Here is a 15,921-nt window from a genome sequence, read left to right as displayed (position 1 = left end):
AGATAACTGAAATAAACAAATACTCTATGTACATGAACATGGTTATAATGAGTGAACAGAATGCCACACCAGTAGAAGCATGGCTATGTAAATCTAAGTTCTACAATTGCAGGTTTTCTATATGATAAGTGGTAAGGTGAAGCTGATTCTGTCAAAAACAAATAATTTTAAAAACCCAAGAAAACACTATAAGTAAACAAATGCTAGCTGCATCTTTCTTCTCTCGGAAGGCTTTCTGTGCCATGCATTACCTGTGATTTTTCCACAGATGCATTGTGCTTGTCACACATGGGACTTATCTCCATGCCACGCTCCCTCTCTCGGTCTCCTTGGCGAAAGAACTCCTCCATTATCCGGTCTGTCCACTGGCGGTACAGTTGGAGAGGCTTTGTGGGGTTGCTCAGGTCTGCACAGTGCACCATATTCTGAAGGACCTAAAGTAGACAGAGGCATTCTCTACTCAGCACTTGCTCCATTTTTTTTTTTCAAACTAGAAATTCAAGTCAGATGACTGTGACACTTAAAAATACATGTAGTGTAAGATTTATTTCAAACAGCTCAACCAAGATGTGTCTGTGTGTGGTTCACACTTGTATAAATAGTTCCAAATTATGCCACTTCTACTGCATCTAAGTATCATAGGAGAAGCTGTTTATGTGCATGGTTAATGAAATTCAGACCTCCTTATGTGGATGGTTTTGGGGAGGTTTTAGATGTTTTTGTTTTTTAAATATATGGGCATCTAAAAAGACCAGTAAGTTTCTGCCTGGTTAATTCTCAGGATGAGAGTGTGGGTAAAAATCCTGCCTATAGTTACTGAAAGTTAAGATGGGAGAAATGAATTTTATCAAAGAAGAATACACAGACACATGTGCATGTGTACACAAACACACATGAACACACAACACAAAGTCAAATAATGATTTACCTGAATCCTGTCAGAATAGTTATCAAGAAGAAGAACCCCAGAACTTGTCACTTTCTTAGTTTCAACCATAGTTTTCAAATCAGCCAGTAGATTCATGTGTTTTGACATGTCTGTTGCAAGTACCTTAAAAGATAAAGAATATTTTATTAAGTTCAAAGGGAAAAGTCAGAATTTGCATATGAAAACTTTTTTTTTTTTCAGAATGTGAAAAGGAAGGAAAACTACTATGACTTCTAATGGCAGTATATGGAAATTAATCCTTCTAGGGGCACAATCTTTTCCCTTTGCTAACGTCTCTTGGAAACCTAGCTAAACATGTACACTATGCAGAAACATCAGGCACTGACCACCACTTTCCTGGTGAAAATATGATGGTATCTCTGAGGATAAGATATCATCACACATTTTAAAGTTTTTTCATTCCCTGGACTAGAAAGTGGTTATTGGACTACAATGAGTGATTTAAGGTTGCTCACAGACCACTTCAGAAATAGTATTCTGGTTAATTTTCTGCTTATCCAAGAAAAATAATTCCTGTCTCTATGTGTACAAAGCAAGTAATTTTTTTAGAAACAAGAGATTTTTCTATGTCTCATAATCACTCTGAATAATACACATAGAGAAAATAGTAAAATCATGTATATCTCTATTTGGATGGAAAAAGGCAGGGGATATTCGAGTAATAGCCCATGCCCTCTATTTTTTGCTTATTCATCTTTTTCTGTCTGCCATGTGGAGCTCAGAAAATAAAAGCTGAATAATGAGGTTCAACTATTATTATTCTTAAATCCAAACTGTTATAAGTAGACAACCTATTACAGAATAGCACTGCCAGCAACAGATGCAGCTTCTAGAACATAAAGGGCCGTAGAAGTTTGGAAATACACATGCTTTTACCTAATACTCTCATTCTCACATTTAAATTTTTTTAGACTACTTTCATCACATTTTTTTTTTTTTGCTTTTGTTAACTACTTACAATGTCAATGACCATTTTCCTTAAAGATTGTCTTTGCTTTTTGGTCAAATTCTGAAAAATGTCACAGTTTTCTTCCTGAAGCAACTTAAAGCCCACGGCCAAATGATGGTTCTCTAAGACAGAGGAGTCATTATACATCAAGGCAAGTTCAGAGTCTGAAAGGAAAAGAGGCAGATGATCACCAGAGCTGTTTAATTAGAGCTTATTTTTAAAGTTTTATGATACTTTGGATTTAGGATGCAATTTCCCCTAAACTTCTCTGCCACCCTTACCATTACATGATAATAACAAGAAGAAAATACATTGAATAATGAAGGAGCAGAAATAACACTGGAACCTTTAGGAGTGAACTCCAATGTTACTGATATGTGGAGGGGCATTTCACTCTGTGGGCCTCAGCTGCCCCTGGACCTGATAAACTCAGTGGAATATAGAATTATTCTTAACATAGCAACATGTCTACAGCATAAGGTCTTATATTCCTGATAATTGTGGATTCTCTGCCCTACAACTTTTATGTGAGGATCATGCAATGCCAAGAAGTGTAGCAAGAAGCCTTGAGCAGTGAACTCTAGTAGTGAATCAGGAAATGATAAACATGATCCATTCAGTACCTGGCACACACTAATAACACTATAAAGCATTCTCTATTTTATTGAGGGACCATGCATTTCTTTACAAATCCAAAGCCACAATTTTATTACAGAGAGACTAATTATGCTCATTTGTAAGAACTACCCTGGATCATCAAGAATAAATTACAACATTCTCAATATAATGCTACTAATGAAGGCATAAAGACCATATAATCTCTTTCTCAGTCTTCACTGGCATGGGGGTAGAGGGTGGGAAGGTACTACCACATAACTGAGGTCATGTACTTCATTTAGCAGACACAGACTACGTGCATGTTCCCAATCATATAACAAAATACTGAATGATAGGAGTTGGCTCAGGCAATTATGCAAGCCAGTGAGTACATCATCTGCAAGTTGGAGAAGCAGAAAAGCCAGTGGTATAATTCAGTTCTAGTGTGACCACTGAGAACTGGAGCATGGGGAGACTGGTGTAAATTCTCTCTGGTCACCAGAAGCACTGATGTCCAAAGGCAGGAGAATATGGATATCCTTGCTCAAACAGAAAGTGAGTTTGCCTTTCCTCCACCTTTTGGTTTCATTCAGGCCCTCAATGGACTGAGTGATGCCCACTGCACAGGTAAATCTTCTTTACTCGACTTACTGATGTAAATGCTAATCCCTTCTGGACACACCCTCAAAGACACACAGGAAAGAATATTTACCAGCCATGTTGGCAACCCTTAGCCTAGTCAAGCCACACATAAAATTACCCATCACAAGGTTCACCCCTTGCCAAACTGGTACCTATATGCATTTCCTTAAGCTGTATTTAGTCTCCAAATAAAGACAATAATAAGGTAACAATTCCATCTAACATGGTACAATTATAAACCCAGTACCCTTTCTCCATAAGAAGTAAAGCTCTAGAATGATGTTTACTCTTCTTGTGATATTCCACAACTTAAATACTACGATGCAAAATTAACAAAACCTCAAAACTAATGTAAAGTCAAAACATCTTATATTACATGATGAGGGAAAAGGGGGAAAAACAAAGAAAATTTCCCAATATAAGTATATTTACACACACAAAGGTGTACTCATGATGATTAGAGTCCTCATTTCTATAACTGGTCTTGTGCTAATAGCTGGTATTTATAACTACCTTCTCCTCTTACTCATTCTTTATCTCCTTTGTCTTTAGAAAGTACCTAGTAATGGTTCTTTTTCTACTGGGTTGACCCAAATCTTCACTCCTGGGAAGGACCATTACTAATTCCACCTGGATTGGGTTGTTGTAGTTTCCCATTGACCTAACTCACAATGGCATAGTAATGTAATGTAAGAGATACCATAGGAAATCTCCTGTATTCCACACACACATTCTTCCCTACCTACACTGTGGAGTAATAACCCAGTTTCCCCTTGGCAGTCCACATCAGTCCTCACAGTTAACATTGTAACTCCTTTCTTGGTCTCTTCTTCATTTGGAGACAAAAGGAATCCAAAGGGGAATTCCTTCTAGGTCAGTGAATTATTGTCATGCTTCCTGGTCATTACTCCCTATGGAATTAAGACCTATGGGCCACAGAGCATAATGTTGCCAGAAGAGAAAACAAAATTTTTCCTGTGGGTAACTAGAGGTAATAGTGAATGGTGCTACTTCCATGTCCATCTTTGATTTCTGGACTTGTGACTCTTGGTTATGGGAGAAGTAACATTAGATATTGAACACGGGTTTCGATTACATATGGCCTTCTGGAACACTTTGCCCCAGGCCTGAAAGGTATTGCCACCTGGCTGGCGCTGCAACCGAGGCTTCAAAAGGCCATTCCACCATTCTAATCAAGCCAGTTGCTTCTAGAGTGTGGGCAGCCTTTGGCAGCTCTAAGTGAATCATGGCACAACTACTGAATCTGCTGAATCATATGGCTCAAGTGGCAGAGTAACCTGCACAGCAGCCTGGACTTCTGCAGAACCTTCTCTTATTCTGTGCCCCCACACAAAACCAGCAGCTCTTTAGGTCACTCGGCCGGAATAACATACTCAAACAAGTAAGTTTCCTCCAAAATCCTAACTGGTACTAGGCATTGTGTCTTCTTCATAGTTGTAGGAGGGGCCAGATATAACAATTTATCCCTCTCCTTAGAAGAGATATCTTACCATGCCCCATACCACTGGACCCTTAGACATTGCACTAAGACAGAAGGCCCTTGAATTTTATTTGGATTTATTTCCTAATCAATGTCCTCACTCTTCCAGTAGACATCCTGGGAAGCTGGGAGCTCACTTTGCATTGTATTTAGCCAATAACAGGAGAAGATTCTGCCTTTGATTTCCAGCAACTGCAGCTACAGAGGGCTGGCACACCTAGAAGCACTTAGTCCACTGATGGCGGTGCTTGATCTGGGAATTCCAATCCCCAAGCTCATCCCTTTACTTCACCACTTGATTCACTGACATCAGGAGTAACCAATCAATGTTATTACATTCCTGGGTTTCCTAAAAATGTGTGAGAGTATCATATGCAGAATCACTTCGCTCCTTGCTTCAAATGTAAGTGGTTGATTGGGAGTACCCAAGGCAGATATTTTATGTATAAACAGTTCTCCCTACAGACTATCAGTGCTTTCTCTCCTACTGGAAACAGCACTGCTGTCTTCAGACTTAATCAGATTAGAAAGCCAATTCCAGAAACCCCATAATTAATTCAGAAAAGTCATCCTTAAAACTTTCTTCCTCTACAAACATTCTTAGTTTAAAAAAAAAAAATCTCTTTTATGGGTTATCCAGAGAAAAAGAACCAGTAGGATAAAAGATATAGATATTTCAATGTGCTTATTAGAAACTGGCTCAGGGATTATGGATGCCAATAAGTCCCAGGATCTGGAGAAGCAAGAAAACCAGCTAGGGGTATGATTCAGTCTGAAGATCTGAGTTAGGGAATGAATGGGGAGGTAATGGAAGGAGTGGAGAAAGTAATTGATGTAAGTCCCAGTTCACATTTGAAGGCCCGAAAAGCAGTGGCATGGATATCTGAGAGCAGGAGAGGATGATGTCCCAGCTCCAACTGAGAACAGGAATTTGCCTTTTTCCACTTCTTCTACTCTATTCAGCCCCCAGTGGCTTGGATGATGTCCACTCACAATGATGATGATAATCTTTACTTAATTTAGTGATTCAAATGCCTATGTCTTCTGAAAACATTCTCACAGATTCACCCTAAATCATTTTTTGGCCAGCTTCTGGGCACACCTCAGCCTGGTTAAGTTATAAACAAATTTACTCTCGCATCCTTAGACTATAGGCCTCTGAAGGGCATTCTTGTGCTTTAGTACAACGGCAGATTCATTCCATATATACCTCTGCTTATATCTTATGGATGAAAAACACTTTTAAGAGTAAATTAAATGCATATTCATTGTATCAGGGTTTGAGGTTAAGTGATCCTGAGCTTAGAAATCCAACAGACCTGGCTGTGAAATCAGCACCCCACCTCTCTTCCTTTGTTCTCATTTGTAAAGTAAGAACGATCCCTACCCAACTTCTGGGAGGATTATATGCCAGTAACAACAGAAATGTGGGGGCTTCTAGTAATGTCCCTAGGAGTTTCCTCCGCCAACTGCATCTGGACAGAAACCCTTATTTCATCAGCTCAGTCTAAGAAGGGAAACTGGAACAGTTTTTTCAACAGTAAGAGCCTATTTAAAAGGCACAGGAGCAAGAGAAGATTGGGCCTTAATGTGAAGTTAAGAACATCCGTGTGGTGGATCCAAGCCTACACCAGGAGATTGGGCTGGCACGCTTAAGACTGGAGTGAAGACTGGTAAGAACTACCTCTCACTGTTACTACAGCTTCACTATGTTGAACTCAGAGCTTGAAAATGACAGCAGGCTACACTGTGACTCTAAGTTACGGAAGACAAGAGCAAAAGTCTTCAAAATGACTTCTGAACATAACATTTGTCCTTGAAATGGGGAGAGGAAGTGGTGGTTTTAACTTAATATTGGTGCTAAAGTCAAAGGGTTAAAGCTGCTTGCTCACTCCCTCAACTCCTCTTTCTGTGCCATAAGCCTGCACTACTGCTCTGAATACCATCACATGCCACATGTTCATGTAAGCTGTCTTTTCCAGCAGAATGCAGGTTCCTAATAGCCAAGGCTCAATTTTGGCCACCATGAATTCCTAGTGCCCAGAACCAAATTTAAATACATTGTTATTGGATAAAATAATCTCAATAGTTACAACTATACCACATTTGTTAAAAATGAATTTACCTTCTTTTAAATGTTAGTTTGGTTTAGGTAGAAAAACAAAACTCTCTATATAATTCACCAGTATGACTATGGGAACTGTATTTTTAAATTACATCAGAGAAATTAAAAAGTATATGCACTGGTTCTTAGATATAACTTCACCTTAATATGATATGATGCTTCTCTGCTCTTAGAAGCCAAAATATACATGCTTTGATTATGTGCCTAATGTAAATAAGTCTTTCTCCCCACGACCTGGCCATCTTTGATATAAATAAAAAAGGATACTCTTCCAAGGAAAATGTAATATATATATATATATATATATATATATATATATATATATATATATTCTGTACTTTTTATACTGCTTTATTTTTTTTCCAGAAAATAAAGCTGTGAAGTTAAATAGATATTTTTACACTAATGACATTCTAGAATGTTCTATTCAAGACTTGATGATATAATACACATTTTACAGATTTAATTACCTGTATTATCCTTAAAAATAAAAGACTTAAGGAGCTTCCCATGTAGAACTTCAATTTCTCTATGTCACATTCCTCTACATCCCCAAGTTATTCATTAAAGCTCAACAAATTCTGCCAGGCAGAATTGTGTCAAATCATTTGGCGCCCCAAAGTAACACACATCAAATGATTAATCGGAACCAGGATCACAACTGAGAAGCAAGACCATAACTGCACTATGAACCAGCCCAGTGAGCCCTAGTGCTCCTCTGAAATTCGCCACATAACCCAAGGCATCCCTTTACCTCGCTGCACTGAACAGTCTCCTTTATAGTAAGACAGATAACTTTCCAACTCTGGGTTTATAAATCTTATAATCAGGACTTTTTAGAATTCCTTATTATAAAGAATGGATTCAATCTTTGGTTTGGGGCAGACTGGAGTTCCAGCTCTGAGCCAAGAGCACAGCAAGTGCTAGTCTGACTCACTGATGCTCAACTCATCCATAAACGTAGGAGAAAATACCAACTTAAGTCTGTTAAGAAAAAAAAAAAAGACATTTATAGCAGATCAAAAATAAAGGCATTGTCAGGTGAAGTGGCACATGCCTGGAAGACTGCAAATTTGAGGCCAGCCTCCACAACTTAGCAAGACCCTATCTCAAAATAAAATAAAAATTAAAAAAAGAGGCTGGAGATGTGGCTCAGGGGTTAAGCAATCCTAATTTCAATCACTGGTACTAAAAGTACATAAATGTATAATACTGTTTTATTTCACTATTATTACTAAGCTATTTATTATTAGTTATGAGAGATTTCTTTATTGTATGTTGTGAAGATAAAACTTATTTATATTACCAGCTACTAAGCCCTTTCTATGTTCTTCAAAGGAAAAAAAAAGAACCTACCTCACATGAACCCTTGTCAAAAGCTTACTAGGGCAGTAATTCTGATCATGCCCTGTTACTATCATCAACCGTGGGATACTTTCATATACCAAATGACAATGCTGATTCATTTGCTCAGGAATAACACAGTCCCATCACACTCTAACATCAAAAATATTAGCAATCCAACCTAAGCTGCTCTGTGGATTGTGAGCTTTCCTGTGTTCCTGTGGTCCTATAGAAAGAAGATCATCACAGCATCACAGGTAGCAAGGAACTTTCAGGTTCAGGATTGTCATCCTTCTACCCCAAGTAGGTGACCAGAAAAATGAGCTTAAGTGGATATCTCTGACTACTCTCTCTGTATTTATAATCATCCTCCAAATTTCTCCATCATCTGTTTCAGTGCCTCTTAAACTTCAATGGGTATTAAATTTGTCTGTAGATGGGCTATGCTAGCTTAAATGACCTAACCTGTATAAATAAGTTCCTAAACTAAGCTTCTAAAATATACTTGACTAACCACACATCTCTGGACACTTGTTCTAATCCTTTAAATATGTGGATCATTAAAGTGTACTTTACTGTAAGGTAGGACAGAGGTTGTTAAAAGAAAGATAAATAGATTTAAATAATCCTAACGTGTGAGTTAAATGTCTCAAAGCAAGATTGCATTTAATTTTTCTCTTTAGATCTGAGTACAGCCAAGTATAAGAAATAGACAGTAAGCATCTAGAATTGTACATGGCTAGATTGTTATAGCATGTAGGAAGACTATTATCCACAAATTCAAGCAGAAGGGAAAAAAAGGCAGAATTTTTCCCAACATGTGTCTATTTCCTTTTCTAAGATTGAAAAAGAAACAAGGGGGTATCCATATTCAACTGGCCAATTAGCTACGGCTTGGGCAGATATCCCTCTTGGTTATCTTCAACTCACAACTTAAATCTACTTAGTGTATTTTCTTAATAGGGATAGCCATTGATCCTAGATAGTCCTATATCCTCATTTCTCTTATCTTAAAATAAAAATCTTGATCCCTTTTAAGAGGCAGATTATTAACATGAAAAAAAAAACATTTTCAACAACTTTGCATTTTTTTCATATATAAAATCAAATTTATAATATTAATCTATTTTAGTGGCAAGGAATTAAATCGCCGTAAATGTTTAAGTAATTTACCTACTGACTTCAAGGACCAAATAACTTCTGTAAACCTAAGCTCTTTCCAAAGGAAGAGGTGGAACATCACCTCAACATTTCCTACAGAGGCTTGCTGTGCAGCTGTCAGAGATGTCCATATTGAATAGTCCTACCATCCTTACATTTCCAAATTCAGCCATGACTTGTTATACAGATTTGAGAGGTTACCACTGAGGAGAAAAAGACTGAATGATTAAAATATCAAATTAAGAGAGAAGTTCCTGTCACCCTCATTACGAGATTTAAAAAGGAAAGAAGAGGGTTGGGCCTGCTGAGGGTGGGAAAAGGTGAGCTACAGCTTCTGAAGGGATGAAATGATGATCTACATAAAGTAACGGTCTACTAGCACTCACTTTCACATACCTTTGCTTTTTTTTTAACCTTTAAAGGCAGCATAGCTACCTAAATGTCTCTTCCCACTTTTACTTTTGATTCTCCTTATTATCCCTATGTAGTGAAATAGCAACATATTATTTTCAGAGAAGTCCTGAACACATATTTTCAAACATCATAATGCCTCTTGGGATGTAATGATAATTTTCAGAGATAAATTACATTAACATACACTATCATTAAAACACATATTTACACATCTCAAAAGAACTTTATAGTCCTGGAAAAAAATTTACACAGACCCTCAGAAATATTTGCTCTGAAAAAAAAATCAGTGAACTTTACTTACTTGTATTGATCAGAAATTGATTTGACACACCAGGATGATCTACATCATGTATTGCACTAGCAAAAATTGCTGCAAGAATCTCCAAATCTGTAAACACAGCCTGGAAAATCAGATAATATCAATATTACTATTATATAAGAATATAAATAAAAAGTATTAATAAAATGACAAATGACTTCCTAGAATTTAAATGGAAAACAAACCTTCAAATATGTTATCACCATGTATTATGAACAGACTTTTAGCTAATGAGGTACCTGTAAACTTTTTAAGCATAATTCTGGAAGAAAATATTTCAACTTCATTATATCTGAGGATCATTATACTTTTTTAAAAATCAGAAAAAATGAATGTCTTAATAAGACATGGGAAATTCTTTTCTTGGATCCAAATCAGGATTTCTCAACCTCAGCACTGTTCACATTTTGTGTCAGGTCACACTATGTGTGATGATGTCCTGTACTGGTACATTATAGATACTTAGAAGAATTATTGGCTTGACCCATGACATGCCAGTAGCATATATAAACAAAAATGTGATAGTTTTGACAACCAAAAATTTCTCCAGGAATTCCAAGTGTCACTAGACGTTGGGGGGGGGGGGGAAGGGGCAAGAAATCATCTACAGTTGAAAACCACTCATCCAAATGATGAGGTACTAACACAATTTCATGCTGAGAACAATGCAAACTATATCCAGAAAGAGAATCTTTCCAAAAATGATTAAGGAAATCAAATTGCTTTAGTAAACACTTAGCAGAATAACATCTTAGGATTTAAAAAAAAATTAAAGTATTTTTTCCTAATAAATTCTATGGAAAATATCAATGCATTCACTGTTTACATTTTATAAATTAATCATTCTTTGAACTCTAACTTAAAAAGTCATCAAAATGAATTCCCAGAACACAAACAAAAGTCCAGATGTGCATTATTACATGTCCACTGGGATCATTTCAAAAGAAGAAATATAAACAGATGAATCCCTAAATCTCTGACCCACTTTTACAGACAAATTCATCAAAGCTGCAACTGTTTTATTAACCACAACATTTCTCCCCTGTAAGTCAACATATTTCCAATAAAGCCAATTACTATGTGCATCACAAATTCCTCAGTTTGAAAGTTTAAGACACTCATGAATGGCAAGTTAGTGTTCTTAAGGTTTTTAAAAACAGATTTACCTCCAAAGCAGGTGTAGACAGTAGCACATGAGTGGACTGGACAACATCTGCAGCATGGATGTTGTTATGATAGGCCACATCAGCATGGTAATGGTCTTCAAGGGTCATAAGGTATGTAATTAGAGTGTCTACTGGAATTTTAAATGTTTTTAACAAATCCCGTTCCTGTAGGAGAAGATATCCTTGTAACATTTTTGTCTTTATATTTTTTAAAAAAATGTTTCACACAGAATGCTAAAACAAACAAACACCCCCCCACCTGCACACACACACACACACACACACACACACACACAAACCCACCAGGGCTTCCTACAGATGACTCAGAAACAGAAATAGCACTTTCCCATGTTCAGTGAGAGAAGTGGAAATATTTGGGAAGATCGAGGAACTTACGGGACAATATCAGAGTTGAGTTGTCCTTCTGGAGGACAATACTGCTTTATCCAAACCTAAGGTCTCAGGAATGTACTGCCTACTATAAAAGCTTCAGTATCCCATGACCATGGAGGCACCAGCGCTGGAGCACCATTGCCTCATCCCCACCAGCCCCAACCTCATTCTAGAACTGGAGTTTCCCATTCCAGTCCCAGTGTATCAGTAACAGACTCAAATTCTCATTTAAATCTCACTCTGAGCTGAGGCAAGGGCTCCACAAGAAAAAGTAGTGGATATGGAAAAGGTAGTAGCAGATTAAAGAAATTATGTTCTGAGGTTAGTCTGCAGGGAAGTTACTCATTTTTTAAAGTTAGCACTCCATTCCCTATGCAAGTCAGGGTCATGAAGATGAATCTTAAACTGTTGTTTTAATGAATTGCTTCATTCTCCCATATCACATGTTTTTCTTAGATGGAAACAAAAATAAAATTGATTTGTGTTCTACCCACACTCCACATTTCTCTACCTTTATTTGTCCCTTGGAAAAGGAACAGATAAGGGAAAAGATACTATCAAAATGAACAACAACAAAAAAGAGTGAGAGGGGCTGGGGTTGTGGCTCAGTGGCACAGCATTTGCCTAGCATGTGGGAGACCCTGAGTTAATCCTTAGGACCATATAAAAATGAATAAACAAAATAAAGGTATTGTGTCCAACTACAACTAAAATATAAATACTTTAACAAAAAGGGTGAGTGATAAGGAAGATGAAATGCATACACTTTTCATAGACTCAACAGTCAGTCCCTGCACAAAAGAGATGTGATAGAACTGCTATACCTGAAATATGGTGTGCATGATAACAGTCAGAGGCCGGTTACCAGACAACTCAGCTATTCTGAAAACATGAAGACCCCATTTGTTCACATCTTCTAGTTCCTGGCATTGAAAAATGACACCAAATAATTAGAAAGTGGAAGAACATGAGGCAATGAAACACAAATATTTAAAAATCTAAAAAATTGTTAGATATTTTTAAACAATGACTCATTTTAAATATAAGCAATATACTATAAAAATAAAAGCAAACTTTAGGAAATTTTACTTAAATGTACTGAAAACAGAATAGCATTGCTTAGATTGTAATTCTGACAACACATCACGTTCACAGATTTTGAATATTTGAATATCAATCCCAAAGCATTTCTTCAATAGATAATATTTACTCACAGAAACTTAACTATTCTTGTACAACCCAGAAGAGATGATAGACTTCTAACTTCTTCAAACCAAAAATTAAATGAAGATGCAAAAAAGTAAGAAATGTGTACTAAACCACCTGTCTAAATCCACATATTAATAAATTCAAATAACTGAAAGAGCTTTATAAAGTGCTTTTCCATTTTCAAAACAAACTCATATAAATTAATGAACTTTTCCATCTATTTAAAAGAGAAGAAATCAAAATTCATGCAAAACATCACTGCATACTTATGATTACGCTCTCTGAAATTATCTTACCTTGGCCAGAACATCTTCTTGTTCTGTTTTAACTCCAAACCTTGGGATACTTGAATTAGTCAGACTAGAACTATGCATCAATTTCTTGACTCCACTGATCTGAGACATTGGCCTTTTCTTTTTCTCCTTTTCCTTCTGAGTTGGAGAAGGAATTTCCACTTCATGTTGCTTATCTTAAGAAATTTAGAAATTGTTCTACAATTATTATGAATTCTACTTTAAAAAAAACACAACATGCATAATTAGGCAGCATATAATTAATCACTGGGAAATATTTACAAGTTATACTTTTCTAATAGAGTTGAATATTCATAATTTGATGAAAACTTAATATCCTCACATACAAAATTAAGCAAATAAATTCCATAATAAACTAATTAATATCAAATGTGTGCAGTGGTTACTTCCTGATAGATCACCCAATGAAAAAAATCATGCAAGACTTAATCATGATAGCAGACTCACAGAAAGTACAATTCTTGATTATTTGCTCTGTTCACCAACTCCATTACTGTATGACAATAACCTAGAGGCTTGAAACTGCTCTTGCCAACTAAGGATTTTCATTTTCAACACATACTTTAAAATAATAAAAACTTCAAACACGAATGTAATAAAAATAGCAGTGTACAAATCTAACAGCTAATTAAAACCGATCAGAATATGGGAATTGAAGCAGCATTTTTTGAAAGAAAATATAGGTTTCCCCTTTATTTCCTGTTATTATAGAAATAAGCTTTCTAAGGAAAAAAAATTCAAAGGGAAGTAGTTCCTTTTGACATTTGACAAGATAAATTTAAAAAAATTTAAAATGGAAACAAGCATATTCAATGACTTGAATACCTCAGATCTTTTCTTTTTCTATACCACAGTGAGATAAGTTATGATGTAACCAAGTTTTATGGGACCCACAGAGAATTCCAATTATAAGTTATTAAGTGATTTTACATCAATGCTCTTTATCATTTTCTACAGTAAAATCAGATATCTTGGTACATTCATTCTTCCACTATTTCAAGCAGTCAGCAAACCTACCCATTCTTGTACATTGTAAACATTCATGTCTGTTCAGTAATGTGCCAATCAGCCATTAGAACAGTTTTGTTTTGAAAGTAAATTTAAATCAATGATTTGTTCAAATTACTGATTTTCACTTATTGCACTTTCTTTCTGCTGATGAGGTAGAGGGGCTGCCCCAGAACATCATACTTTCAGCTATTATTAGCACACTGTTCTTCAGCAGTTGCACTGTACTTGCTCACTAGATTGCCAGGCGTGGTATGCATTAGACAATCAAGTCATCAAGGACGGGACGATTTCTAATTTATCATTAAGTACCTAGTGCCTAGCCAGGGAAGCATTTAAGAAAAATTTGTCAAATCCATGCATAAATATCTTATAAAATACATTGTACTGTTCTGTATTATGAAAAAAACTGTCTAGGAATGTAGCTCAGTGGTAAAATGTTTGTATGTGTGAAGACCTGCATTTAATCCCTGGCACCACTGAGTAAATAAAAAAATATTTACTTTGTTACCTTATATTCTAAGGCTTAGAAGTTTACAGTATCAAATTATTAAGATAATAAGTACAAACGGAATTTTTGACACTTATTTGGTTTCCAAAATGAGTTGGTGCTTCAATCCCTTTCCAAAACCCAACAAGCAAATAATTCAAAAGAAAAATTTTAAGCTGCATGGAGTTACTCTCACCTAAGAATGTGTTTGATATGTACTCCGACACTTGGTTTCCAGACCGGCTCATTTCAGAGAGATGGGTGAGCTCCCGATTAAGCATTCTTTTAAACTGAAAAACCAAAAGGTAAAATGAAATAACAGAAGAGGAAATTTTAAGTGAAATAACATAAGCGTATCCTGGGACACAGAAAGATACATCCTCAAAATTTTAAAGTTTCTTGACAATTTAGAGGAGAACTCTTCAACAGAACCTTCAGCAATCATAGGAAAGAACCATAATCTGTGTCATTTGTGACAGTGGCTGCCAGGCACAGATGGCTGCCACACACTTGAAATGTGGTCAATGTGATCAAGAAACAGAATTTTGAATTTCATATAATTACTCTCAATTTAAATAGTGTGTGGCTGGTGGCTATGACATTGAGTAGCTCAGATTTTGACAATCAATGACAATAGTAAAAACAATTATACACTTTAATGTATTATTGGTATTTAGATAAAAATATGATTTATAAGCACACAAAAGTGTTTTCACATGACTAAGCATGGTATATTTTTATCATTTGGTTTATCATTACCAGAAATGAATATATAAATAATATTGGTCAAAGGTTAAAATCTGATATTTTACCCCAAAGAAAACTTCAATAGATTTGAGTACTTTTGGGGAACTGAGGAAAAATAAAACTTAAATTAACACTACATAATATATTCTTTAATTATTTTTTTTCAAGTAAAAAGTACAAGGCTTTTGGTTCTCAGCATTCACAGAATTTGCCAACCCAATTCCCAAGTCATGAAACAAACAAACAAACAAACAAAAACCCCATAAATTTTCTTTATTGTTATTTTATTACTTTGCAACTTATTTTACTAAAGCTACAGTGCTTGTTTTATCCAAAGACATCATGCGGCATTGCCAACATTTTCAAAGATTTGATACTTCCCTGCACATCTGCTGCTTTTTTAAAAAAATCTTTAATAAAATGTTTTAATTCTTTTATACTTAAACACATTTAAATTTTATCTAATCATGCATGCTCAACAGTCATACATGGCTAGTGGCTAATGTACAACTTAGAGATTTCAAAATGCATCCTTGGTTTATCACAATCTAATATATATAATGCATTTACTACTTTCCAAAAAAATGATAGAA

General features: G+C 35.8%; 1 protein-coding gene across 7 annotated transcripts in view; it reads right to left on the bottom strand.

Moving 5' to 3' along the window:
• Pde4d (phosphodiesterase 4D) overlaps positions 1-15,921 on the bottom strand; it is a 1,072,337-nt gene that overhangs the window by 5,283 nt on the left and 1,051,133 nt on the right. For 6 of the 7 annotated variants that reach the window (XM_071612584.1, XM_071612585.1, XM_071612586.1 and 3 more), the window contains 8 exons: positions 14,778-14,871; positions 13,066-13,238; positions 12,385-12,483; positions 11,168-11,332; positions 9,984-10,083; positions 1,908-2,062; positions 929-1,051; positions 252-434 (listed from right to left, as the gene is read on the bottom strand). In XM_071612584.1, coding sequence (XP_071468685.1) covers positions 252-434; positions 929-1,051; positions 1,908-2,062; positions 9,984-10,083; positions 11,168-11,332; positions 12,385-12,483; positions 13,066-13,238; positions 14,778-14,871 — 1,092 coding nt within the window. Of the gene's footprint in view, positions 1-251; positions 435-928; positions 1,052-1,907; positions 2,063-9,349; positions 9,472-9,983; positions 10,084-11,167; positions 11,333-12,384; positions 12,484-13,065; positions 13,239-14,777; positions 14,872-15,921 lie in introns of those variants that run through there. The other variant, XM_071612590.1, reaches the window with a different exon arrangement.

This window comes from Marmota flaviventris, chromosome 5 (genome assembly GCF_047511675.1).
Source record: "Marmota flaviventris isolate mMarFla1 chromosome 5, mMarFla1.hap1, whole genome shotgun sequence".
Classification (NCBI taxonomy): Eukaryota; Metazoa; Chordata; class Mammalia; order Rodentia; family Sciuridae; genus Marmota; species Marmota flaviventris.
This window is presented reverse-complemented; position numbering and strand designations above follow the sequence as displayed.